The sequence below is a fragment of the Urtica dioica genome, chromosome 4 (genome assembly GCF_054948205.1).
Source record: "Urtica dioica subsp. dioica isolate 48M chromosome 4, U.dioica_male_clone48M_v1_H2, whole genome shotgun sequence".
In the NCBI taxonomy this organism is placed as follows: Eukaryota; Viridiplantae; Streptophyta; class Magnoliopsida; order Rosales; family Urticaceae; genus Urtica; species Urtica dioica.
Window position 1 is genome coordinate 6371871 of NC_142759.1, and position 27175 is coordinate 6399045.

The following is a 27175-nucleotide window of genomic DNA, read 5'->3' on the forward strand; positions in this document are numbered from 1 at the left end:
GTTAATAAAAATTAAAGTCTCAGGTTTCGTCACTTTTCACAAGCCAAATATTTGTAGATCTTTTTTGGCTGGTAAATAATATGTCTCTGCTTTGACAGAGGAATTTTCAGGAGGAAAATTTTACTGGTCTTCAATAAATTTATAGGCTTTCCAAGTTTTGCGAGTTACTATTGTTGTGAAGAAAATATGTGCATGTTTATCCAGATTGGGCATGAATCCTTGCTCATCACATTTTATGGATAAAGGTTCTGTTGAATAGATTGGTGGACTTTTCCCATCATAGTTGGGCAAGAGTGTGACTAAGGACTAAGAAATGGCAAAAATCTTACTTTTATGGAGATTAACATTCTATGGTTCCAATTAAGAAAAATAAGGTCTAAAGTAACACTTCTTTTTTAGGTGTAACCACTGAATGTTTGGAAGCTTATACAACCTATGCCTTTCTCTTCCAAACCAAGCAAAAAAGACCACACTTTCTCCATCACACACTGTTCCCTTCAACCATGACCCTTTTCTTATTAAAAGCATAATATGAAACACTAATCTACATCTACTAAAAACCAAATGGTCCTTTATAAGCTACTCTCAATGATTCATCACTTTCTCAGCCTCAATAAAGGGCAGCCGAGGATCAAAGAAGCTAGCGAAGCTTCTTCTCGTGCGCTTATCGAGCTTGTTGCTGATCGGAAGCTCGTGGACCAGTGCTCAGACGAATCCACGGCTGAGTCCATTGGCTCTGCCGAGGGCGAGTTTTGTTGCGTATGTCTGTCAATTTTGAACGACGATGAAGAGCCCGGAAAGGAAACGATCCTTCTTCCTTGTAGGCATCGGTTTCACATCGATTGTGTGGAGAGATGGTTTAGTGCTTCCAAGAAGACATGTCCTGTTTGCCGATTCTCTATGGAGGAAGAGGAGACTGATTTCGGACGTGAATTACTAACCGAAGAGATACTCATTTACTTTTCTTCTTTTCACGCATCCGGATTCTAAGTTAACCATGTGAGTTTTTTTTTTATGTTAATTTTTTTTTTATCGTTAAAACCTTTTGTTTGGACTATATAGCTATGTTTGGAACACAGATTTTATAATGAAAACTTAAAATTTGAGGAAAAATCAAAATTCTTTATTGTGTTTAATAATTAAGGGAACTTTGAAGAATATTTCTCATGAAACCTCAAAGAAATCCCTGCTTATGTGCGAATTTGTTTGGATTTATACTTTCCACACATATTTACAAGGAAAGTAAAATCTAAATTAACTTTTCTTTCTCTCCAATTTTCATTGATCCGAACAATACAAGAATAAAATGCATTGAAACTAATTCTTTCCAGTACAATGGGTTCTCATTCTTTCCCATACAATGGAGGCAAAAGTCCAAATATACTCTATGTGAATAAAGTTGGGTAAACCATTCCACGACTCTATACAAAGGTAGCTTAGATTCCAAACAGGTCCTTTTATTCTTCTTCCTCTTTTTTTTTTTCTGATGATGTGGACAGATCAAGCGTGTTGGATACAAGGAATCTTAAGAAAACGTTTGCTTTCTTTTACTTTACATATTATTATAACTTTGGTTGTAGTAATGTTTTCTGTAAAATAAAAATGTATTTCTTTCTGCAGACAGAAAGGGTAAATGAAACCCCAAAACAAAAAGCCGTTATCCGCTATATTAAGCACGTGATTATCTTTAGAAAGCGGATACGCCTATGTAAATGAGAGGAGTGAAAAGGAAAAGGGCAAAGGGTTTTAATTGGTAATTTGGTACCAACTAATACCAATTACCTATGATTATAAAGAAAAAGTGCTTTGAATATGAGATATGATGAAATGAAAAAAGTGTAATTATGTAGCACATATTTATCATCAATCTGATATTTCAATTTTCAAGGACCTTTTTTTTATAGAGAATTTTGAAGGACCTTTTTTTATAGAGAATTTTCAAGGACTTGTCTTTTTCTATCTTTTTGGGTTCTTTTTTGTCTCCAAAATTTGACTGTTATCAGCATTCCATTCCCATATTACAACACCCACACGTTGAGAATTATCCTGTCGCGCACTTAAGCTTGAACTACAGTCTATATACTCTATAGTCTATACTAAAGAAGATAAAATAGGTTGGCAGTAATAATAATAATAATATATTTCATTTTACGAGTTGTTTATTGATGGAGAGATCCGATGATTGAAGTGGGATTAAGAAGTTAGTTAATACTTACATTTATTTAGTAGAGTTGAACGAAATAAACGACAAAATATTAAGGGTCTATTAAGTACATGACCAACTTAAATGTTTGTTTTTACAAAATAGCCAACGTTTCGTAAATCTTAGGTAAATAATCATTACATTTTATTTACGCTTATTTACAAGCGAATATTTACAAAAATACTCATAAATATCCAAAACAATTTGAAATTATTTATGGGTATTTTTGTAAAAGTACACTTATAAATAAAATGCGGTGGCTATTTATCCAAGATTTACGAAACGTTGACTATTTTGCTAAACTCAAACGTTTAAATTAGCTATTTTACTAATTTTTTTAAATATTAAACTTATGTTAGACGGAAAAAAGAGCTCTGTGAATAGTGAAATTTCGTCTTAACAAATCACGTGTTTAGTCAAAATAAAAATTTTGCTCCAACTTTAAAAAGATTCACTTTTTGGACGGACCCCCAATAATTGCGACGTATTTAGATGAAATGAACCCACGTATAAAAAAACAAGAAGTTAGTAAAATTGAAAACACCTTCGTCATAATTTTATGGGTTTTTTTTTTTATTATTATTACTAAAGCAAGTCTTAAAATTGAATTTCCTCATCTTGTATTTTTAGTGATAGTTTGAATCAATGTTTGAGTTACCACGGACTCCGCAGGGAATTTTGCAAACAAAAGTTAAGGAGTAGCAGTTTAAACAAAACCTATATCATTAGCAAAAAATGCTAAAAAATTGCAGTTTCTACTCTCAGTGGTGTCAAACCTATATTTTTATTGATATTTACATAATTATTTAAAAGTTTGTTAACTGTTTCGAATTTCATTTAACTTTCTTTAGTGTTGAGAGTTATAATAGATAGTTTGCAAAATACCAAAAGCTAAAATTCCTAAACATTCCGTGCGTTCCGTGTGGAATCTCGTATATACCGGATAACTATATATAGTAGCGGTTGTTAGAAAATATTACATAAATAATATTTATTTTATGAGAAACAAAAGATAATTTGATAGTAGAAGAAATAAAATAAACATTAAGTATATTATGAACGAAAAGAAGCAAAAAAGACACGACGGAAAACACCAAAGACCGAGGACCGTTCGACGGTTTCCTTAAAGTAATATTGCCCTCCCACGGGTGCCGGAATCGACGAGCAATTTACCTCCTAGGAAACAACGGCGGAAACGAGAAGAGCTTTGCACCAAACGAACTTCTCCAGCGAACTAGAACCTGAACCAGAATCGAACACCGACTACAAAGAAAAATAAAGCAATTTCGGAGAGAAAGGAAAGAGTAGAGAGAACTGTGTGTATTGATATGTTTCGAATGAGAGGTAGAGGTCTCTATTTATAGGCCAAGGTCTTAGAGGTTACAACCTCTAGGCTCACAAAACCGTCCAGCCATTATGGCAATTAAACACCATTAACTCTCACTAATGACAAGGTTACAAACGTTTGCTCAGCCCAAAACCGCTCAGCATCAATGCATGGTATAAAGTTAATTCCCACCATAACAACATAAATTATTTGTGGAATTAACAAATTTATGAAGTGAAAATTTCAATAAAAAGATAGAATTGGCTCAAGCCCAAGGCCGAGACTGAGACATTCTCGAAACCTGAACCCGGCTCGGCCTAGCGGCGGTGGCGGCGCACATGTGTGTGCACACGAGAGGTTAAGAGTTAACCCACTCACACTCTCATCTCTTGAATTTGCTTATGCACTAAAGAAAGATGATAGTATATATAAACTACACAACACACTTACCCAACCCATGTGGTACTCTTGAACTTCACTTCATTTACACATAACAAATGTGTTCTTTTAAGCATACTTTAAGCATCAATTTCTCATTCATTATAGCTCCGATTTTGGCAAACTTATAATCGATATTATATCTCATTCCGCAAGGAAGAATAATACGAAGGAATTATCAAATCCGTTGAGTAGACCTCACTCAAATCTTTACCTAAAGTCAACAGCCCATCAGATAATAAGTACACTTTATTATCAAAACTCTCTATTATTCCAACAGCAGTTTAATATTATCTCGTAGATTACCAAATTCTTTTTCTCCTTCTACTTCTTGGAGTTGCTGAGAATTAACTCTTTCATATCTTATCTTATTTCGGGAGGACATTTTTTGCACGATTTTTTGGTGCATCGACTCCGGCAAGGTGATTACTTTTAATACCTCCTTCGCTTATTACATGGCCGCAAAAATAGCAAATATGAGCGTACAAATTTCATGTCATTCTTTTATATAATCAACAAGAACTCGGGTTCGATGTACATTAAATTCAAAACCAACTCATAATCAACACATATCCACTGCAATCAAGTTAACAATAGTTAATCAACATAAATCCACCCGAATCAAATTAATAATAACAAAATAACTAATCAACAATCAAAATATTTAATATTTATTGAATATGTGTAATCACAGTTTTCCTCCATTACATGTGGGGTTTTTTAATAAAATCTCCATAGTACCGTGCACTTAAAAAAATCATTCTGACTGAATTCATTCTCAATAGAATCAACTCATTATATAATCATCAAAATCCATCAAATCAACTCAATATAAACCAAGTCAACAAAAAATTATTCGGATAAAATTCAAAATTAACTCAACATAAACCAAGTCAACAAAACATGAACAATAAATCGGATTTAATGCGGATTATATTCATCATTGAGTCAAAATCAACCCAATCGACTCAATATAACCATATCAAACAATTTCATCTTAAAATCCACCAAAAATAAATTATAAGTCCATTAAAAATTTAAAAAAGTTGAAGAACCGTAAAACATGAGATCCAAATTGTTTTCAAAACCTCATAGAATATTGCAGTACCGGAGAATAAATGAACTACAGGAGGACTGGAATCGCATACCCCCAAATTTAAAGATCTTGTGTGGTTTCAGGGGCTAACCCGAGATATTTATATATACAAAATTTTATTCTCGTTCAGGTCAAAATTCACGCTGTGAGAACTACACCCAAAATTATGTGGGATTTTGCGGTTTTTGGGGTAACTCTGTGAGATACTGAACCAAACTGTAGGTATGCGATATACGAGATAGCATAATGTGTGAACCACTCATTCACTTCACTTGTCTTCATCCACTACTACTAGTTAATAGGTTTAGAGTTTAGACCAGAAAAAAGAAAAAGAAAAAAGAGGAAGAAGAATTAATGGAAATTGATAATGAATTCTTTATCAATGCAATTGAAAAAAGAAGCAAATAAAGTGTACAAGATAGAGGGAGGGGTCCACAATGATATTTTGAGTTCTTTCCGGACTAATGGGAATAATAAATACAAAGAAAACACCTTTACTTTTCATACCCAACACAAAACATCACAAAGCAAAAATCTGCATAATATTTGGAAATGTTTTTTATTTTTTATTTTTAGGAAATTGTCAACGATGTCATTGCATTACAAGTTTCTAGTTATAAATTTAGACACACCAACCTTAAGATAATAAAACAAAACAAATACACAAGGTGACTATTTACCTCATTTGTTTTCTTACTTGGAGACTAACTCTTCACTTGTAATGTTTACGGGTTTTTCCCTGAAACTAGGTTCTTAAATAAAAAAATTTATGATAAACAACTAGTTAATTTATATATGTAGTTGAATTTTATAAAAACAAATGCACCAAGTACTTAATATATAATACGGCTTTAATATTTATTTCTATTTTAAATTATTATTAATGAAAAAAGATACACAATTTTGCATTGATTTTTTTAATAGTTCATACATGTATTGACCAAATCCAAACTCAAATTACAATATTGATAGGTAGATATAAGTAGAACATTGAGGACATATATCTTGTGACATAAGACACGAGTGGTGACTATGTAGCTTACTCGCATATGTTACTAATTATGTTGAGTAAGATGATACATAATATTTTTAAGGCTCGAAGTCAAAATCGTTAAACAAGCTCAAATTATAAATGTTACATCTAATATCTTTTTCTTTTACCTTTTTGTCAATGAGTTCAATTCTAAGTAGTGGATTAAACCTCAATGATCAGTATTATGTTTTAGGCTCATCGCATCTGTATGGTTTATTTATGAAATTTGTAACTTATTAGGCCATTCCAAACAGATGAGGTGATACTTAAATAAATCATTTAAGTTTTCCATTTTGTCCTTCCAGCCTTTTTTTATAGTGATTCGTCACTATTTCTCTCTAAAACATTTTTTTTTTCTCATCAAAACTCCAAAAATCTATATATTCCTCATATGAATTCGAAATCGAATGATTCCGAATACGGATTCGTGGCAAAGTGGGCTTCAAAAATAGACCTATTGTGTTAGATGAAAAATCTTATCTATTACTGTAGAATTCCGTCGGAGTTCACCATTAATATATTAATTATCGAAATTTTAAATTATTTACATTTTTTGTTAATTATAACATGACTAATATAAGGATATTTAAGTAAAATATAATTGTCATTGGCTATTTTTCTAAACGTTTACAAACATTGATTACATCTCAATTTTATAGTTTAGTTTTGACTACAAATCTACAACACCCCTTATTTATATCACCGCTTCATTTTTATAAGATTGAAAATAAATCGATCGTTCTGGTGCACGATGGAATAGATCATTAGATACACCATTACAAACCATGTAAGATATTTTACATAATGAGCTTCATTTTATCCACAGACAAAAACAAGAGTTGAGGAAATAATAAATATAAGGGTAAATCGATAATTTTAAAGTCAATACTCGTATAATATGTGGATCCTGTGTTAGAGAATGCACTCAAAGAGGCCAGAAATGCGATAACTAGGTGTAGGTAGTGCATTCATTTTAACCTAAAAACTTTTCATATTGAAAAATTAATCGATCTAAGCCACATCAAACGTTGCAATTGTAATCTAGCCAACGTTTCGTTTAATTTTCGACTCTAGCCAAATTTGATGACGTGTCATATTTATGTAAGATGGTATTTACTATATTAGCCTTGGTTTGATTTCAAAAATACTAGCCCACGTTTTGAAACTTGGTTTTGTAGCCGAATTTGTTATATTCGGTTTATATTTCGAATTTTAAAAAAAAAATCTATATTTGGCAAAGTTGGTTATTGAGCTTTTTTTCTTTAATGAACATTATAGCCGTGTAAGCAAATACAGTGTAAATGTTCGTAAATTTTTGTTAATCTCCGTTGCTTTGTTAATTTCTGTTAATTATGGTAAATTTACAAATGTGCAGGTAGAGCCGATTTCTTTCCTTTCCTTTTAATACGCATTTAATACGGTATTTTTGTTTTCCAAATTTATTTTCTAATTTTGAACGGGATTTTATCATAATTACGTGTATTCATTATCCTGTTTGACTTTATTCAATCAAATAAATATTTCATTTCCCTTTTAATTACATCACCGAATCTCCTATTATGAATTCAAAAAGCTGAAACTAAATTGCTGAAATTATAGCCGTGTAAGCAAATACAGTGTAAATGTTTGTAAATTTTTGTTAATCTCCGCTGATTTGTTAATTTCTGTTAATTATGGTAAATTTTTTGTGCATTTATTGCATTAAATTTTCTCTTTTAATTACATCACCGAATCTCCTATTAAATTAGCTAAATATCCAATTAAATTGCGAAAAAAATCTGAAATTAATTGGCTGTATACAATTCAAACCGGTCAAACGTGGGCTAGTGTTTTGATCAAGTATAAGAAAAAGGGTAAATTAGGTATTTTATATCCGTAAATTTCAGTAAATGGCTAGATTGCAAAATTTACCAAACGTTTGCTAGATTCCAAAAACCATGTTTCAAAATGGCTATGTTGCTAGTTTACCCTTTCATATTTCTCCATTTAGTCTTGGATGTGGTTCGAATAAAACATGACTAAAAACAATTAATTAAGGCTTTGTAAAATACAGACTTTCTAGTTTCTATTATGCCGGGAAACTAACATTCTTTTTTTTTTTTTTTTTTTTTTTTTTTGAGGAAAGCGAAACTAACATTCTTATCACTACTAGGGACTATTTCGATCACTCGCCCTATCTAACTTCCATTAGTGTGGAATTTTCTTTTAGACAATAGAGCACAAAATTAAATTGGGTTTCTCTAATTGTTTTTGCTGAGCCACTCAAGTCAAGTTTTCAAGGGAGAGTTAGGCATATTAAATTTAGACTCTTCATATTTTTATCTCAACTCTGAAAATAGTTTAATTGTAGTTCAATTAATTTATTATGATGATTAATATACTACACTGGTTGATTTAATTTATTTCAGAAAGTTGTCAAAGATAAAACTCTGAAACAAGAAGCTGTCTAGGACTAATTTTAATGAATTTTGGCTCATTTAATTTATTAACAACAGTTAATTTAATTTTCTTTGAAATTTATTAGAGACGAAAGAGTTGAAGATCATTTTAATAATAGTATGTAATTCAAATATTTTATTCAATTCAATTTTAAACATCTTTTGAAAATATGATTTAAGTTTTGACTCTGACGAGTCGTCGTGAGACCAGTTTGTGGTGAAAAAACAGCTTTGAACCCAATCAAGAACCAGTTTCTTGATTTGCAAGCAATCTCAAACACCAAAGTTAATAACACGAAAAGAACACGACGCAAGGATTTATCGTGGTTCGGCAAATTGCCTACGTCCAGACTGGTCGGAGCTGCTGATCTCTCTCACTATCAATGATGAATGTATAAAGATGAATCACAATCCGATTTCCTTTTACAAATCGCTCAAGTGTTTTCCTCTCTGTAGTGTTTATCTCACTTCATAAGCCCCTAGCACTCACAAGTCCTATTTATACACATCGGACGATTTACAAATGACTTAATTCTTACGCTAACACTCGTATGATCCAATGGTCAGTTTCTGCAAATTACAGAATTCTGTTTTGTTTCTTTTAATCCTGACTATTAGATCATTTACAATACAACATAAGTAATAGACAAGTATATTGGAAGTTAGATCACACACAACACATTTTATGTTTTTGCAATTCTGACGGCTTTAATGATAGCAACACAAAATATCAACCGCGAGAGATAGACTCTAAACATTTCTTTCAGTTCATATTAATTTAACATGTTAAAAAAAAGTTATATTTCGTCCATGCCCAATCCAAATATGGTTAAGCTAATTTCTAAAATAAAAACAAAGGGTTCAATAATTTACAACATAAAATATATTAGGAAACGAACCTTCCTACATAAACATAACGGCACATAGAAATGTCAAATGCTGGTTGATCCTAAACTATCCATTCTACAAGCTCAAAAGAGTAATAATAATAATAATAATACATACGGAAAGTCAAACAGGCTAAACCATGCAAACAGACAAACCAAAGCAACAGTGTTTCTTCATTCTCTCTTAAAACAGTGCTGTTAATGATCTTTTTAGGCCACGCTGCTTCTTGAGAGTGCAAGCTTGTAGTTGTGATGCTCGGCGAAGCTAGCAATGAATAATAAAAAATAAACAAACAAACAAACCTTTTCTTAGAATCATTGGTAAGAAAAGTAATATATTTAAAATAAAATGAAAACCTCTTCATATTGTTTCAGGAGCCTCCTATTCTCTTCCTGTAAACGCTCAATTGTCCTTTCCAAATCAATCGTGTAAGCCTGTAACACAACACCAAAAAAAAAAAAAAAAAAAAAAAACACCTCAGTGATAATAAAACCTCATAAATAATCTCAAAACCAAAAGAAAGAAAAAGCCTTTCCTGTTTCCTAGCCCTAGATCTCGCAGCGGACTCTCTATTCTTGATGGTCCTCTTGTTCTTCTTATCATCCGGGTCTCTGGAAAGATCAACAGCGATGTTAATAGAGCCGCTACTCTCTCTCGAGCTCGGAAACCCGTTTCTCCCAAAGGCACGAGGGTTTGCTGGCAAAGGCAAATACGACAGCACTGGACCGAGAGAGCTGTTGTTATTATTATTATTAATAATATTTGCCGGGTTCAAGCTCAGAGCCGTGGTGGCCGGGTTTTGGGTCACGGTTATATGCGGTGACGTGGAGGAGCTGGAAGAGGCGTTTCTGGGGTCAACTGGTGTTCCGAGGAAGTCTTGGAGAGTGTAAGTGATTCTGGTTCTGGGCTGTTTGTTTTTGCTGTTGTTGCTGGTTTTGTTTAGGTGGTGAAGAGAGGCGAGGCTATTCTTGTCTTTCCAACCATTTTCTTCCATTGCTGGAGGGAGTGAAGAGCTTGAAGAGGATATGTTTGAGACCAGCCCTGTGTTGGATGATGGGGATCTATTAATTCTGCTATACCTCTCTTCACTGCTTGATGAGTATGAGGAAGACATTTTCAGAGAGAGAGAGAGAGAGAGAGTCTGAGCTCTGAGCTCTTTCAGTCACAGTGAGTTGTGAGAGTAGTTTATACTTTATAGTACACCAACTATTAAGCTGCTGAGCAAAGGGTATGAGTAGTAGTCATAGTGGTAATAGACTATGGTGGCGACGTGGCGTTGGGAAAGAACGATTATGTACTATAATGTTCCCCATATATACATATATATATATATATATATATATATATATATATACTATTAGGAAAGTGTGACAATGAAATAACAGCTGGTTGCAGATGAACTTGATGACATGGACGGGAAGGATTGGTATGCTGTCTTGTCTCATTCTCTAGTAAATTTGTTTCTTGAACTGAAGTTCATTCATTCCTAAGTTATTTTTTAATAATTTGAAACCACGTGGTGTGGTTAATAACCACATTTCCACTGAATCCCGTGTTTGAATAGAAAGAATTATTTCTTTTACTGTCCATTCTATCGGTGGAAATTTTCGTGAAAATTTCCATTTCTATACATAAAAAATAATAATTAAAATAAATATAATTTTAGAGAATTAAAATGTAGTATTTTTTTAAATAAAGACTAGAATGTAAAGTGAGAAAATGAAGAGTAATTTAGTTTTTTAAACTCAATAAAATCTTATAAACTATATACTAAATTTATATATGAAAATTACATATTAAATCTATATTACAAATTATATACGAAGAAGAACAAAAAAAAAATTGGTGAACTCCATATATTTACTAAATTCATATATTAAAACTATATATTAAAATTATATATGAAAATTAAATTAGACAGTTTATAATAAAACAAATATATATTAATATTCTATGACCAATTAGAGTAGTTCGGATAGTAGGAGAAGAAATTATATGATAAAGTTGTGAGGAAATAATGTGAATGTGAGTGATATTTATAAGAGAATAAAAATGAGGAGTTAAATAATAAAAGAATAAAACAAAAGCTGAAATCAATGGGAGCCAATGGAAGGAGAACTTTTGTACCATTTCCACTGATTTCCGCTGGTCAACGGGATGAATAATTTCTTCCATGCATTATCAGTGGAAGGAAATTTTTATTACTTTAAATTGACCGGAAGGAACCATTTCCATTCCAAATGCCCACGTTTTATTGGTTATACACCTTTTTGATCTATTACGGTGGTGTTAATAAATGTGCAAAAAATTAAGAAAATATTTGAATGTTTGACATTGCTAAACAGTTAACGTTTGGTAAATTTAAGTAAATAGTCACTTTTAGATGTAAATCTTATTAATTAGATAACGTTTGGTATATGAAATCAGCTATTTACCTCAGATTTACGTCTGAAAAATGGCTATTTATCTAAGATTTACCAAATGTTGGCTATTTAGCAATGTCAAATGTTTAAGTTGGCTATTTTTTCTAATGGACCCACATAATTTAATCCTAATTAAGTTATTGCTCGTAATTTTAAAATCATATAGATATGCATGGTTAATACGTTGTTTCCTCGACAATACGTCTTCTACCTATCACATTGTTGGCATAAGTTATTTATGTTGACTACAAATCTTAAATAGACTAATATATGCAGTTATAACATACCCATTGTATGAATGGGTTTGGGCACTATACTTGGTCAATATTTAATCCCGTTATACGATACTAGAGGTATTTTTTTAATCCGCCTTTGTGTTGTTCTAAGAAGTGTTATCCATGGTTATAGATGGGGACGGAGCCAATTAATGCCCATCAAGAGTTTAAGCCACCCTCAAATTACAAATTATCCCCCTTGAAAAGAGTACACTTTGGCCCCCTTAAATTAGGAGTCTAGCTCAGACTTGATTTGTGAAGACTCACTCCTCCAATATAACTCGTTGACTTGGATAGGGCTCATCCTGGGTTCTCGGACAGCACAAACACGGAAGGAAGACATTCCGTCACCATCACGCGCCTCACGGTACGTCCGTGTACCGTAAGCTTCGGTCTCAGAAAAGGCATTCCAACACTCGTCGGAAGTGCGTCAGACGGGTCGGAAGTGGTGTGAGGCAGTATTGTACCGTTGTGTGTGTGTAATATATATTAATTAGTGTGTGTCAGTGTGTACTACTAGTGTGTATTCTTTTGTGTGTATATATAATATGTTAGTGAGGTTTTTTTAATTTTCTTATATTAAATCTCAGCCATTAGATTCACATTTGTTTGGATCTGAATGGTTGAAAAAATTTGTCCGTTATTTAACCGTTGGACCTCCTAATTTACACAATTTCAAAAATTTTAACCCATTCCTTTATTTCTCTTATAAATACATCCATTTCTAATCATTTTAATCACAAATCAAAGTTTATTCTCTATCAAACTCTCAAATCCTGTCAAATTATCTACAGATATTTCTCTACAACAATCTCTTCATATAAATTATATACTTAAGTTTATAATTTTTTTTATTATATAGTTAAGTTTATACTCTAATTTTTGGTATATAATTAGTTTTTAAAATTTTCATTGCATAATTAAGTTCATTTTCTAATTTTTGTTACATAGTTTAGTTTTAAAAAATTTCATAGTGTTATTAAGTCATTCAAATATATATTATAGTTTACATATTAGTACCTTCTTTTAAAATTTTAACAGTTTAGTCCCTTTCATTTACCATTTAAATTTGATTTTTTATTTTTGTAATTATTTAATGGAAGCTAACGGAAATCTATATTTTCATTAAGCCTAATGAAAATTCCACTTCCGTTAAGCAATGGAAGACACTATTTTGCCTAACGGAAGTGTGACTTCCAATAAGCAATTGGAAAGTGGTTTATTAGAAGTGAAAGAGGCAATTCCTTCCGATAGCCAGGATGAGATAGGGCTAAGGAACTAGTATATGCTTATAAAGCTTGTTTTAATTCCACTTGGTCCACAACAACAATGTGGTGGTGCCATTGGGGGCTCTATAATGATGTTCGTGAATGTTCATAACATCCGATGATAACTTGTGTTTGTTTTAATTTTTTTGGCACCACATACTCAATGCGGAGGTTTTACCGACTTGGTGAGAACAAGTTGATCCCAATTCTGGTGTTGATTAAGGATAAAAATATTGCTTACTACATATGCGCCACACTTCTAATTTTATTGGTAACTCGCATATGGCCTGAGGTATATTGTATTTTTTTGAGCATTCCGTAGGTATAAATATAATCTATATATATATATAATATATTTTACATACAAATATCAAAATTAAAAAATTAAATTTTTTTTTGGTATGCGAGATAAATGTGCAGTATTTGAAGAAATATAAAGCTAATTTTTTTTTTTTTACCGTTGTTGGCTTGTTGCGATATTTGCAGTACATATGAGATATATGCATGTTATTTGCATAAATTCCGCGGTATTTGCGGTATTTGAGGCATCTCGTGAAAAGAAAAAAAACATCCCGCTCATGTGGGGCTGCACAATATGGGATACCGCGCGGGATACTCGTGGTGTTGATTGATCACCGATGTTGATTGCGATAGTGAACGGTCGAAAATTTTGAACTCGAGTCGCTTCTACCTCAACTTTGTTGTTTGAACCTCAAAATTGCATGTTGCTCATTAGTTGTATCCTGATCGTGGTATTCGATTTGTCTTGAAATAGCGAACCTCGTGCAACGTTGGTGGTATCAACTTTGTCCTGAAATAATGAGCCTCGTGCAATGTTGGTATTAACGTCAAATCCCTTAGTCTCAAACTCAGAATGTAAAACCTGTTTTTTTCGGTTTTAGTAATTTATATTAAAAAAAATTTATAGAGAATGTAAAAATATTTTTGGGGATCCTAAGAAAAAGTTATATGTGAATGAAATGGCACTGGTAAGAAAAACGTTTGATTGATGGTTAAATTCTTCTTCTTTTACTTCGACGATGTAAACTTTTACTGTTTACTTTTATTTTTCTTTTTTATCGCTTTTCCAATAGTACTCACTTATACTCTCACCTAACCCTTCGCTCTTAGCGTACTATACGACTGACGATTTTCATATGTTTGGGTCTAACTCTTGAGCCTGACAATAAATGGGGTAATTCGAATAAAGGTGGTTTATGTTCTTACAGCGTTCTGGGTTGCAAAACCTTTTAAAAAAAAAAAAGAGACAAGATTACAGGGTAGTGTTAGGTTCCGCTAGTTCCATTTTAAACTCCTCAACTTTCTAAAACAAGATCTAAGACTAAAAACAAAGTTTAGTTGACAGTAAAACGAGGTCATAATTTAACAATAATATCAAATGGGAAAAATACAAATCACAGAAGTTATGACAGAGAACCACTATTCTTTCTGAACGAGAATCTATTCCCCATAGGCTATGTAATTTTGGATAGGGCACTATATTTCATAGGCTAGCTAGTCATCATATCGTGGTAGTAAAGCACCACTTTTACCAAAAAGCTCATATAGCAACAGTGCAACACACACAAACCTAGCAAGATCACTACCATAATCTAACCATCAGCCAAACAAAATGGTCTAATAAAGCAAATAATGCATGGGAAACCTAAAAGGGATCCAGCACAAAAACATCAAAGGGAAAAGAAAAAATCAACATCCATCACCATCCAATTTTAACCTCTTAGAACAAAATCAAACGAGAATACCCAAAAAAAAAAAAAAAAAAAAAAAAAAAATTGTTCCATAGAGGACCATTTATGAAGTGAAATCTTCAAAGGGTTTGAAGACAAAAGGTATACATATAAATGGAATTTTAGAATATGTTATATTATAAAAAATTCTTAAACGCACAAAAATGATAAAAACGCTCTTCAGTAAGAGCAAACCCGGTTCAAGCATGAGCCAGCGGTAGTAGCAACGGCAGTATCCATCAAAAAGCCACAATCCCCGTTCTTCGCCAATAAACAGAAACTCCCAGAAAGTTGTTTTCTTCAAGTTCTCAACCTCTCATAAGAAATCACATTTTACTAGATTTTTCCCCCCAAAATCAGAAACGGAGATGATCTGTAACCCCCCAAAGATTCTGAATACTGCTCAACGGCACCAAGGGGAACATATAATAAAAAAAAATTCCCCAGACATATATAGAAAGCAGAGATACCATGCCACCATAGAACGCCTCAAGGTGAAAAAGCATAGAAAAATCCCATAAAAACTCATGCTGTCACACTAGATTTACTCTATAAAAGGGTCTCTTTTTTTGGGTTTTTTTTTTTTGCATTTTTTTTTCTTTTTTTTGGGCTTTTTCAATTTTTTTGTTGTTTTCAAATTTTCAATTTTTTTTGGTTTTTCAATTTTTTTTTTCTTCCTATTAGCTGAACATATGTTCCTTGATTAGTAAAGTTCTTTGTTTTCCCGCCTTTCTAATACTGTCATTGTATTTGCCAGGTAAAGCCAGCAAGTGTAGTAACACCATTTAACGAACTCATTATGACCAACATACCACCCCTTCCACGCCCTTCACTCCAATTTTCTTTTATCAAAGAATAGTGAGTAATCAAAGCACACCTCGTTCTCTAATTCCTTCCGGAGATGGAATGATCCGATCCCACGTCTCCGTTGGGAAGCTGTGTGCTTTGACTTCCGCTGCCACTGCTACTGCTGATATTCACGTTCCGCTCTTCGAGCACTACCCCTTGAAGACGACCCGCCAAATGCTCATCACCGGACTTCCCAGCAGTCTGTGACCTTGGAGCTTTCACACTCTCATCATCAGAAGCAATTATCCACCTCTTCCAGTCATTGCGCCTCCGTATTTGGTCACCCTAATATACAACGTGAATACATGAGGTAGAGCATCCACAATTTCAGACTAACTAGCACCATATTGCTTCTCGCATACCTGAACTTCAACGTTCCTTGCCAATCGTAGAGCATCCAATATGAATGGGATATTGTCTGTCAAATCCGACACCTGAAAGGTAAATCGTTATTGTTCATGCCACATCTAATTGCTACACATCCCTTCATCTTTAAGTCAATCAAAGTACATAAGATGTGATATATGGAGGAAGGAAAAAAAAAATCAAAAGCACTCCAGAGATGAAGCAAATGTAAACCACGTGATAATATATATTAAGGAAAAATCTTCAAGATCACTAGAACTAACTCCACATTCCAGGAAATTCCTATCCAATAAGGCTACTACATGGTACATGCAATACCCCATTAATTATCACAACCTGAAACACTCTGCACAGCATGCAGTGATGCAACATAACAAACCAGAGGAAAAACCTACCAGTAAAAAATACATGTAGGATCAATTGGTTTGGAGGCTTAATCTGCTCTCTTCACATACAAAAGACATTGAAATTCGAGAAGAAACAAAAAATGGTTGTTTGACTGCAACAATTATCTCACATCTTAACTTGCAATGGAAACACGATGATGTTATTAATAATATTTACTACAAAGAACAAACACTCCTTTTCCCCATGTAAACAAAGATTCTACTACTGAAATGAGAAATCTAGTCATCAAACAAAAACTAAAGATTATGGGAAAAGAAATTACATAAAACAAGATAGGCGTGCTGCTAAGCATATAATGTTGGATCTAAGATCCAAGAAATCAAAAACCACTTGCCAGGGATAAGAAGCTTCAAAATATAGAAGAAACAAGAAAAACGATATGAATTTGATAGCGAATCATATTTTAAAGCTCAAAATTTTTTTAACATGGTACACAGGAACATATTTGATTGACAAGTAAAGACACAAAACCAACCTAATACATTCTAACATCAAATGTTTATTAGACCAAGTTGGCACATTCATATATTCATAAGGTGGCATGCAAGCACAAAAAAAAACATATATGAACAGAGAAGCCCGTGCACTTCACATTATTAAAATGGAGACAGCATTATGAAATTTATAGTCAAGCCCATGAGTGAAGGCTATAAGAAAATAACAAACTCACTTTCTGAAACCGTGCAATGAAATCGATCGGAACCCATCCCCCATCCTTATTCATTTTCTTCCGCAAGTATTCATCTTTAACTAGATTCTCATTACTGCAACAAAATTTTGAGTGACACAGAGTTAACTAAAGCATCACGTTTCCGTTCTGTAAAAAAGAGGGATAACATCATAAAAAATAGACATAATGTCTCACAAATTATCATTAAAGGAGTACCTGAAATAGTAATCTATTTGATTAGCAATCTTAGAAGGCAACTGCGGATCTGGTCCATGAACAAGAATAGGTGGAACAGGCGCAACAAAAGGAGGGTGGATATAGTAGACACCTCCAAGTTCTCCTGCACGTATGGATATTTACATAAGAAAAATGGGAATGCCGTAGGAATTGTGATAAGAAATACAAACTCGAATTACATAGAACTCTATTCACATACATCCAGAAGAAGAAGAAGAAAAACATGCTTACCAGGGAATGTCATGGGAGGAGGAGGACCATAAGGCCTCATCCCAAGATGGGGGATGAAGGGTGGCGGGCTAGGCGGCGGTGGGGGCCCACGAACAGGCCTCTGCATTCTTTGCTGCTGAATGTGAGAATCTCTACCATTGAAGCTTCTGTTGTGGGAACTCCAGTCATGATTTCCACGGTCCTGATCACGCCTGCCTCCATAGTTGTTGTGATGGTGAGGTCCGTCTCCGCGCACATGCGGGCCGCTTCCGTTCCTGTTTCTGAACGAGTTTCGGTGCTGGGAATCTCCACCGCCATGGGAGTGATGACCAAATCCGCTCCTTTGCGTGTTGTCTCTGGGGCTCGGAGATGGGCTGCTTGTGACGTTTTCGTACACTTGACCAGCCACTTCTTGTTGATGTGGGGGAGCCCCATTTGAGGATGCATTGGGGTTATTGCGCTGCTTCATTGACTTCTGACGAACAGGAGCCGAGTGGTTAGGGGCTGAAGCAGAAGGTGCCTGTTTCCGAGGCGAAACCGTGGTGGCTGTGGACACTGTGGTTCCAGCAACTTGTGCCTACACGTTTTTTGATGTAAAACAATCGATTAATGGGATGAAAAATCTAATCACCAAAGGATTGGTCTAACAACATGCTGAGATATATACCCAGGAAATAAAAGAAACATAATCCAACAGTATGTATGCAAACATATAAACCCAACCACACTTTCAGAACAACAGAACTTAATATAAAATAGTGTATCAGATATCATAATCTAAATGCATTACAATCTACAAAAACAAAAGCCCCATGTAACAGGAAGCACTAAATCAACCCACTGGAATCAAGCATTCAAAACGCTATTTCATGCGCCGAGAGTACCTATATCATTCACAATATCATTTTCTTGAACGAATAAAATATCTCAGCAGAGAACAATCGGCATGCAAAAGTACTCTAAAGAAACCCAAATTTTTTATATATATTCAAACACTTGATTGCGTTTATCTAGTTGTAAAGACTTTGATCTCCTCTAACCTGAGACGAGGAAGCAGAAGTCACTCCTTCAGATAAACCTTTCAGCGACTCCGAGGACAATTTCGTCGAAACCCTAGCGGACTCTCCCAGAGCAGGCCACGACTCAGCCCCCATGACCGGAGGCACAACCTCCGATCCCCCATTCGATGGCTGCTTGTTCCATGCCAGCCTCTTACCGGCATTGCCACCATCGCCGCTTGAATCCTCCGAGATCGCCGATGGCGGTGGCGGAGTCGGAGGAGACGAAGGCTCAGCAGAGACAGACGGTTCCGGCTCCGATTCTCCTCCGCGGACAACCTGGTTCCACGGCGATGACCTTCCGCGCCGCGATTCGCTCGTCGCCGTGTTGATCGCCGCCATCATCGGGGTCGAAATGATGAACTAGGGTTAGGGTTTGGTTTTTAGCAAACAATGACGAAAAAAACACCTAAAGAGTCGAATGAGACGATCGACGAAACTGAAGGGCAAAATCGGAATAAAAATCGACCAAAATTATTTTCCTTTTCGGAGCAAAACTAGGGTTTCAAGGTAATGTGGACGAAAGAGAGAGAAAGAGCTATATTTTTTTCCAAATATATCAGCGATCAGATCGCAAACTAGAGAGAGGGACAAACCTAGAGGGAAAATGCGAAGAGAGAGAGAGAAATGAGAGAGAATGAGCCCAGAGCTCTCTTTCTGTTTCTTCTTTCTTTCTTCTTCTTCCTCTCCAAAATTTCTCTCTCCTATTTTATAATTTTCTCTCGCTTTTTTTGTGTTTCTTTTATTAATATACTGGTTCTTACACGCGCGTTTTTATTGACGAAAATACCCTTTTTGTCCAAGGGTGTTTTAGGTACTTGGTATGTCCGCTACGCTTCTTCAAAGGGTTTGTATAATATTTTTTTTTTAATAAAATGTATTATATTTTATTTATACATATATATTTTTTAAATTAATGTATTATATATATTTTTCACAAAAAAATATAAATATATATTTTTTAATGTTAATGTATTGTATCTATAAATACAGAGAGGAAAAAAAATGTAAGCTTGTTCCTTAATTTTATATACGTTTTTTTAAAACACTTTTTTTTTTAAGTTCGCAGTTTTCTTCCCTTTAAAAAAAAAAGTTCATACTTTTTATTTTATTTTATAATTTTCCTTTTAAACAAATTTATTTAATAGTTATGCAAATGATTTTCTTTGTTCTTTGAGTCTTGGACCATCTCGAACCCACTTCATATGAGATTGGATATTGTCACGACCCGCGAGCGTCGTCACATCGCCCGCAAGCCGCGACTCGACGGAACCAACATCACGTAGCGGGAGCATATCATATATGAATAATATAATGTAAACAAAACATCTAAAGTAAATACATAATTTACAAAACATATAATATACGAAATACGATATTATTAAAAGTGCGGAAACGTTTACAACAAAAGTGGTTATCGGAAATCTCGGGAAATTTTTCGTTTTTCTTTTAGAACTAGAAGTCGTATATCGACCCTTATACATACATATATATGTACATGAAAGCTCCCGACTTTACATACATACACGGGATATTATTTAAGGAAGAGTCGATATTATTCAAAACATTATACATATAGAGGTCTACTTCCCGAGCCAGAACCCATAGCCCGTAGGTCAAGAGATACGCGTTCCGTCTCAGTTTCCTTCTCGGTCGTCTACATTGCCGCCTTGCCCTTATCTACATTACCAAGGGACATAAAACTATGAGTCGAAAGACTCAGCAAGCGGGAGTCTAGCTTATGAAAGAAAAGCAGCTAATGCAAAGCATATGACGTGCGAAGAAGCAAACAAGAATGCAGGATGCAGCTATCACCTAAAAGTGACTAATGAGCGCGCATCCTAGAATACTAGCCGTCCCGCAAGGTTATACACTCCACACTGCTATAACCTCTGGTCCGACTAGAGACCAGTTTTCAACTTCGAGCAGCAGTCGTCAACTGATCTAAGTTTTAACACATGTCTGGGATCCACTAGTGGTACTTCCTTCATCATGACGTCAGCGCCACTGGTCTCTGGCATAGTGAGCTCGCGAACCGCGACCATCACCCACTACGCCCCGGTGTGCTCAAGGCAGCTTCCGGTGAGTCTTCCAGCAAGCAAGGAGCTCGCGATGCGCGACCATCACCCATTGCTTCGAGTACTCGGCGCACGGACCGACATGGCCCGCCAAGCACAAGTCAGGGACTTGTGAGTACCACCGACACGAGTTTAAAGTTTGGGTACACTGCAGCTAGCAGCGTACACGTTAAACTTATATACGGAAGAGCGTGACGGGATAAACCCCGAAAGAAATTATTGTTTCCCTTTGAAGCTCGTTTAGTGTTTTAGGTTGAAAGCTCGAAATGTGACTTTCGAACTCTCTACTCTCGATTGAATTTGAGAGTTTATCGCTCTTCCGTCCTCTCGATTCTAACCTACTTCCTAGAGTTAGAAGAGAAGTCTAACCACACACAAAGCAAACAAGGCTGGTTCAAGTTAGCGTTTGAACCTAACGGGCGAACCCGAGCTAAGTTTTCAAGCAAGAGTGGCCGAAGCCTTAACTTTCGAGTTTATTCATTTTTTTAGGCTTTTACCTACTCTTGTTTATTAGCAAGCATATGCACAAACAAACAGGATTATACCCTTGGTAAGTAGTTGACTTATGTCTCCACACTTACCCGGAATTGTTCGATAGAACGCTTGACAAGTCCTGAAGACGTCTTGCTTCACACGTTCTTTGAGGCACCTGGCGCTTGTCGAAACGTCGGAAGAACTAGCATCCGGAGTTGAACATCCATTAGTTATTGGATTCGAGTTTACTTAAAGAGAGTAGGGTTCGTTGTCGGGATTAGAGTCGGTTCGGAATTCGAGAATTTAATTTATTATTCCCCGGTTTTTCGGAGGTTTATTCAAGACTCGCGTATCCCATATCGAGAGTGATACGAGATAACGTTCAACGAGTAATCACGAGTCTTAAATAAATCAAATAATCCGAAATTAAAAATAACCGAGAATTCCAAATGAATAATTAAATTAAATTCATAAACATTATTAAATAAATAATTCTAAATTATTTATTTAAATACTTAAAGTACATATATAAGAGTATTTAAACGCTGTAAGCGATTTAAAACTCACGAGTTAATCGAGCTTTATTTCGATAACTCTATCAACTTGAGATCTTCAGAGGCTAATCTCAACGCTCTCGACTCGTCTGGTTCCCGTCCGTCCGTCAATGTCTGTAAATCAAACCTGGAACCCAACGACGAGTTAACATCTTAAAACCAAATTCCGATATCACATAACTCAAAACCCGAACCCATAACTCAAACAAGCGAACTCAACATAAATCCAACTGACCGGAAACGACCACAAAACTCAAACCGAGCCTCAGAAAAATCACGAGCAGTGAGACCGAGCTAGCCAAAACCAAGCTCACGGTCACAAACAAACATAAGCTTTATGGCCAACACTAAAACCAACCAAACAATCGGCCAAACAACATACTCAGCCAAAACAACATTCAATCCAAACAGAATTCCAGATAACAATCACACACGGCCAAGACAAGAATTTCAATGAAAATTCGTCCAAAAATTCAACAAAATTCCAAACAGCTATATTCATCAAAACCCAAGCTTCAAACAGGTTTAAAAACGTCCCAGAAACATCAACTAACTCGCAGAATCAAAAAGCCCCAATATCAAACCCTAGTTCATCACATATTCGGCCAAAATCAAACAATTCCCAGAAATCCGAATCCAATCCTCAAATTCAAGTTACAAACAACATCAATCGAGTTCAATGAACGATAAAAACCAATCAATTTAACCGAAATCAACTCGGATTCAGAAATCCCCAATTCAGAATTTCAAACCCTAATTTCTCAGAAAAATCAATTGGGTTTAGCTTGTTCTTACCGAAATTCTCACGAATTCGGTGTCCTCGTCGCTCGATTGTGTGTTCCCGGCGTCTCCTTCCTCGGCGGCGGTCACGGCGAGCTCGCGGCGGCGGTGTGTCGCTCGGTCTTTGCGCGCGCGGTGGCTCAGCGGTCGGTGACGCGCGAAGGAGAGGAAGAAGAAGAGAAGGAGAAGAACGAGGGTGATGGCGGTGATGATGGTTGTCGGCGACGAGCAGAGGAGCGGCCGAGAGTTTTTCCTTTTCTTCTTTTTTTTTTCGTTTGTCCTGGTTTGCTCGTGTGTGGGTTTCGGCCGAGTGAAGCAAGGGAGAAGAAGAAGAAAATAGAGAAGAGAGAGAGAAGGGTGAGGTGGCAAGGATTTGAGGAGGAAGTGGCCATGTGGCACCCTCATTTATTGCCACGCGTGCATACGTGGACCAATCCCCTCCTGCCACAACTCTCTCAAATCAACCCCAGCTTCTCTTTTTCTTTCACTTTCGTCCTTCAAAATATTGCATATAAGTCCTTTCAAAATAAACTCTCACAATCCTGTCCTTAATTAATTAAAAATAATCTTGAAAAATAACCGAGAAAATTATTATTATTTCTCGTTATTTTGAATATATTTAAGGGATTTCGGAATTCATTCTTTACTCTTGAGATTTTTTTAAATCTCCGAGTATGTTTCGAATAATAATATTGGATTACTCGAATATTCTCATTCCGAAATTTCATCGACCTTAAATATTATCATATTCCAAGATATTTAAAATTTAAGGACGTCTCATATGCAACAAGAATTTGAATTAAAACTCGTCCATTTTATTCAAATTCACAAGTCGAGCGGTTACAAAAGTTTATACATTACAATCCCTACCCCCTTAAAAGAGTTTCGTCCTCGAAACTTAGAACAAGGAAGTGTATTTCTTTTGCATTTCGCTCTCAAGCTCCCAAGTAGCTTCTTCTGTAGAGTGACTCTTCCAAAGTACTTTGACCAAAGGTATAGTCTTATTCCTTAAGACTTTCTCCTTGCGATCTAGGATTGCGACGGCTGATTCCTCATACCTGATGTCAGGAGAAATTTCAACCTCTTGATCTTGCAGTACATGTGAAGGATCAGACATGTATTTCCGTAGCATCGATACGTGAAATACATCATGGAGGTTGGACATCGACGGTGGTAGAGCTAGGCGATACGCTGCCTTGCCCACTCGCTCCAGAATCTCGAAAGGTCCAACATACCTCGGGCTGAGCTTCCCTTTCTTCCCGAATCTCATGACACCACGCATCGGGGAAACCTTTAAAAAAACTTTCTCTCCTGCTTCGAATTCTAGCGGTCTTCTCCGCTTGTCTGCATAGCTCTTTTGACGACTCTGAGATGTTTTCATTCGGGCTCGAATCGTCTTGATTGCCTCTGTAGTCTGCTCCACCAATTCAGGTCCGAACAGCTTGCTCTCGCCAGCTTCATCCCAATGAATTGGAGAGCGACACTTCCGTCCATAGAGGGCTTCATAAGGCGTCATTCCGATTGTCGCTTGGTAGCTGTTGTTGTAGGAGAATTCGACCAAAGGAAGATAACGACTCCACGAGCCTGGGAAGTCTAAGACACATGCCCGAAGCATATCCTCCAACACTTGTATCGTGCGTTCACTCTGACCATCTGTTTGGGGATGAAAAGCAGTACTAAACTTCAATCGTGTTCCCAAATTCTCCTGTAGACTCTTCCAGAATTTGGAAGTGAACCGAGTATCTCGGTCGGATACGATTGAATTAGGGATTCCATGGAGACGTACAATCTCCTTGATATACAATTCAGCAAGCTTATCCACCGTGTGAGTGGTTTTGATAGGTAGAAAGTGAGCTGATTTGGTTAATCTATCAACAATAACCCAGACAGAGTCATGACCAGCAGTGGTTTTTGGCAAACCTGACACGAAATCCATCGTTATCTGCTCCCATTTCCATTGCGGAACCTCTAGGGGTTGAAGCATTCCTGCTGGTTTCTGATGTTCTGCCTTGATTTGTTGACAAGTTAAGCACCTTTGAACAAAAACAGCTACATCATTCTTCATTCCTGGCCACCAATAGACCTTTTTCAGGTCCTGGTACATCTTAGTCACACCAGGATGCACGGAATACGGCGTTCCGTGAGCTTCCTCCATCAATTGTCTCTTGATTCCTTCGTCGGACGGTACACAGACTCTCCCGTTACACCTTAGAACATCTTTCTCGTCCAGTGTAAACTTACCTTCTGCGTCATTCTGAGTATCAAACATCTTGCTGAGAAGATACTCATCTGCGTACTGACCGTCTTTAATCTGTTCCAGCAACATTGGTCGCACACTGAGCGCAGCTATCCTTCCCGTGATTAGCTGAAGCTCCAGTTGCTGAACATCCTTCTTCAGCTTGAGGGACGTCTCAACTAGACTTGCTAGTGAAGCTACCGACTTACGACTGAGCGCATCTGCGACCTTATTAGCTTTACCAGGGTGATAGTGTAGCTCGAAGTCGTAGTCATTCAGAAGTTCCAACCAGCGTCCTTGTCGCATGTTCAGCTCTTTCTGGGTGAAGAGATACTTCAGCGTCTTATGGTCCGTGTAAATGTCGCAATGAACTCCATACAAGTAGTGTCGCCATATTTTAAGCGCAAAAACAACTGCTGCGAGTTCCAGATCATGCGTAGGGTACCGGGTTTCATAATCCTTCAGCTGTCGCGAGGCATAAGCAATAACCTTACCATGCTGCATTAGAACCGCGCCTAATCCTTGCTTAGAGGCATCACAGTAGATCGCGAATCCGTCGGCTCCCTGAGGAATGGTGAGCACTGGAGCCGTGGTCAGACGATTCTTCAGCTCCTGGAAGCTTTCTTCACACTTCTCAGACCAGACAAACTTCTGTCCTTTACGGGTCAGTTGGGTTAACGGCATGGTTAATTTAGAAAATCCTTCTACGAACTTCCTATAGTAGCCTGCAAGACCCAAGAAGCTTCTTATCTCGGTTACCGTCTTCGGTTGATTCCACTGCTTCACTGCTTCCACTTTGGTCGGATCTACCATGATTCCTGTGCTACTGACTACGTGACCAAGGAAAACAACGTGCTCCAGCCAAAATTCACACTTTGAGAACTTGGCGTACAGTTGTTTTTCTCGTAGTCTTGTCAGAGCCATCTCTAGATGTTGCGCGTGTTCTTCCTTGGTTTTCGAGTAAATCAGGATGTCATCAATAAACACGATGATGAACTTGTCCAAGAAATCCTCAAATACTCGATTCATCAAGTTCATAAACGATGCAGGTGCATTGGTTAGTCCAAAAGACATAACTAGGAACTCGTAATGACCATAACGAGTTCTAAAAGCCGTCTTTGGAATGTCCTCGTCCCGAACCTTCAGCTGATGGTATCCTGATCGCAGATCAATCTTCGAAAACACAGTTGCTCCAGCAAGTTGGTCGAACAGATCATCAATGCGCGGCAACGGATACTTGTTTTTGATTGTCACCTGATTCAGGCCACGGTAATCGATACATAACCGTAACGAACCATCTGCCTTCTTGACAAACAAGACTGGCGCTCCCCATGGCGAATGGCTCGGTCTGATGAATCCCTTATCCAACAACTCTTGGAGTTGCGTCTTAAGTTCCTTCAATTCCGCCGGAGCCATCCGATACGGGGTCTTTGATATTGGTGTTGTTACTGGAAGGAGTTCTACATTAAACTCGACTTCACGGTCAGGAGGTAGACCTGGAAGATCTTCTGGGAAAACATCCAGAAAGTTCCTCGCAACAGGAATATCTTGCGGTTGTGGCTTGGTCGCCTTCGCAGTATCCACAACGCTCGCGAGATATCCGGCACATCCCTGCTGCATCATCTTCAACGCTTTAAGTGCCGATATCACGGGAAATTCCAACTTCCGAGAGGAACCTTGGAACTGGAATGGTTCAAGCCCCGGTTCTTGAAACAAAACCGACTTCTTTCTACAATCAATGACTGCATAATGCTTACTTAACCAATCCATTCCAAGTATTACATCATAGTCAACCATTTCTAGTTCAATCAGGTCTGCTTCAAGGACCTGATCCTGAACTTGAATAGGCACATCTTTATACCAGTATAGCGACTGATATCTCTCTCCCGAGGGTGTAACCGTAACAAACGGATACGAGAAGGTCTCTTTGTTTCTACTCAACTGATCAGATCTTCTAGATGCAATGAAAGAATTCGTGGCTCCTGAATCTATCAATGCATATGCGGAGAAAGAGGCTACAGAAATCTGACCTGTAACGGCAGTAGAGGACCCTGCACGAACCTCATCCTCGTAGATAGAGTAGACTCGAGCATTAGCCTTTGGTTGTTCCTTTGG

The 27175-nt window shown here is 36.4% G+C and overlaps 3 protein-coding genes and 1 long non-coding RNA gene across 6 annotated transcripts; 1 reads left to right on the top strand and 3 right to left on the bottom strand.

Annotated features, from left to right (window-relative positions):
* Positions 1–106: 106 nt before the first annotated feature.
* Positions 107–12436, top strand: LOC149399759 (E3 ubiquitin-protein ligase RHA2A-like). 3 transcript variants are annotated; one of them, XM_089610244.1, is made up of 2 exons: positions 107–999; positions 12419–12436. In XM_089610244.1, exon 1 carries the CDS (start codon positions 565–567, stop codon positions 988–990), a length of 426 nt encoding a protein of 141 aa, XP_089466370.1. In that variant the 5' UTR covers positions 107–564; the 3' UTR covers positions 991–999; positions 12419–12436. The 3 variants fall into 3 exon arrangements, with proteins under 3 accessions (XP_089466370.1, XP_089466368.1, XP_089466369.1); XM_089610242.1 differs by lacking the exon at positions 12419–12436 and adding an exon at positions 1500–1809; XM_089610243.1 differs by lacking the exon at positions 12419–12436 and adding an exon at positions 1621–1809.
* Positions 9347–10629, bottom strand: LOC149399760 (protein FD-like). Its single transcript, XM_089612894.1, has 3 exons — positions 9958–10629; positions 9780–9856; positions 9347–9687 (listed from the first exon to the last, which is right to left on the bottom strand). Exons 1-3 carry the CDS (start codon positions 10535–10537, stop codon positions 9607–9609), a joined length of 738 nt encoding a protein of 245 aa, XP_089469020.1. The 5' UTR covers positions 10538–10629; the 3' UTR covers positions 9347–9606.
* Positions 12437–15203: 2767 nt separating the features above from the next.
* On the bottom strand, positions 15204–19670 carry LOC149399761 (la-related protein 1C-like). Its single transcript, XM_089611671.1, has 6 exons — positions 18921–19670; positions 17902–18457; positions 17650–17773; positions 17434–17527; positions 16352–16423; positions 15204–16274 (listed from the first exon to the last, which is right to left on the bottom strand). The coding sequence occupies exons 1-6, from the start codon at positions 19281–19283 to the stop codon at positions 16026–16028; spliced, it is 1458 nt and encodes a 485-aa protein (XP_089467797.1). The 5' UTR covers positions 19284–19670; the 3' UTR covers positions 15204–16025.
* A 661-nt stretch (positions 19671–20331) lies between these two features.
* Positions 20332–23614, bottom strand: LOC149399762 (uncharacterized). Its single transcript, XR_016296710.1, has 4 exons — positions 22840–23614; positions 22058–22171; positions 21598–21692; positions 20332–20618 (listed from the first exon to the last, which is right to left on the bottom strand). It is a non-coding gene; the product is annotated as an uncharacterized LOC149399762 (long non-coding RNA).
* Positions 23615–27175: the final 3561 nt, after the last annotated feature.

Bases quoted from the DNA above. Each gene is read 5' to 3' on its own strand.
- LOC149399759 (XM_089610244.1), top strand. From the start codon at position 565: ATGGTCCTTTATAAGCTACTCTCAATGATTCATCACTTTCTCAGCCTC.
- LOC149399760 (XM_089612894.1), bottom strand. From the start codon at position 10,537: ATGTCTTCCTCATACTCATCAAGCAGTGAAGAGAGGTATAGCAGAATT. The intron at 9,857-9,957 runs AAAGGCTTTTTC...TTGTGTTACAGG, and splicing joins ATCTAGGGCTAGGAAACAGG to CTTACACGATTGATTTGGAA. The intron at 9,688-9,779 runs GTTTTCATTTTA...ATTCATTGCTAG, and splicing joins TCCTGAAACAATATGAAGAG to CTTCGCCGAGCATCACAACT.
- LOC149399761 (XM_089611671.1), bottom strand. From the start codon at position 19,283: ATGATGGCGGCGATCAACACGGCGACGAGCGAATCGCGGCGCGGAAGG. The intron at 17,774-17,901 runs GTAAGCATGTTT...CCATACGTGCAG, and splicing joins TCCTCCCATGACATTCCCTG to GAGAACTTGGAGGTGTCTAC. The intron at 16,275-16,351 runs GTATGCGAGAAG...GTTGTATATTAG, and splicing joins CAAGGAACGTTGAAGTTCAG to GGTGACCAAATACGGAGGCG.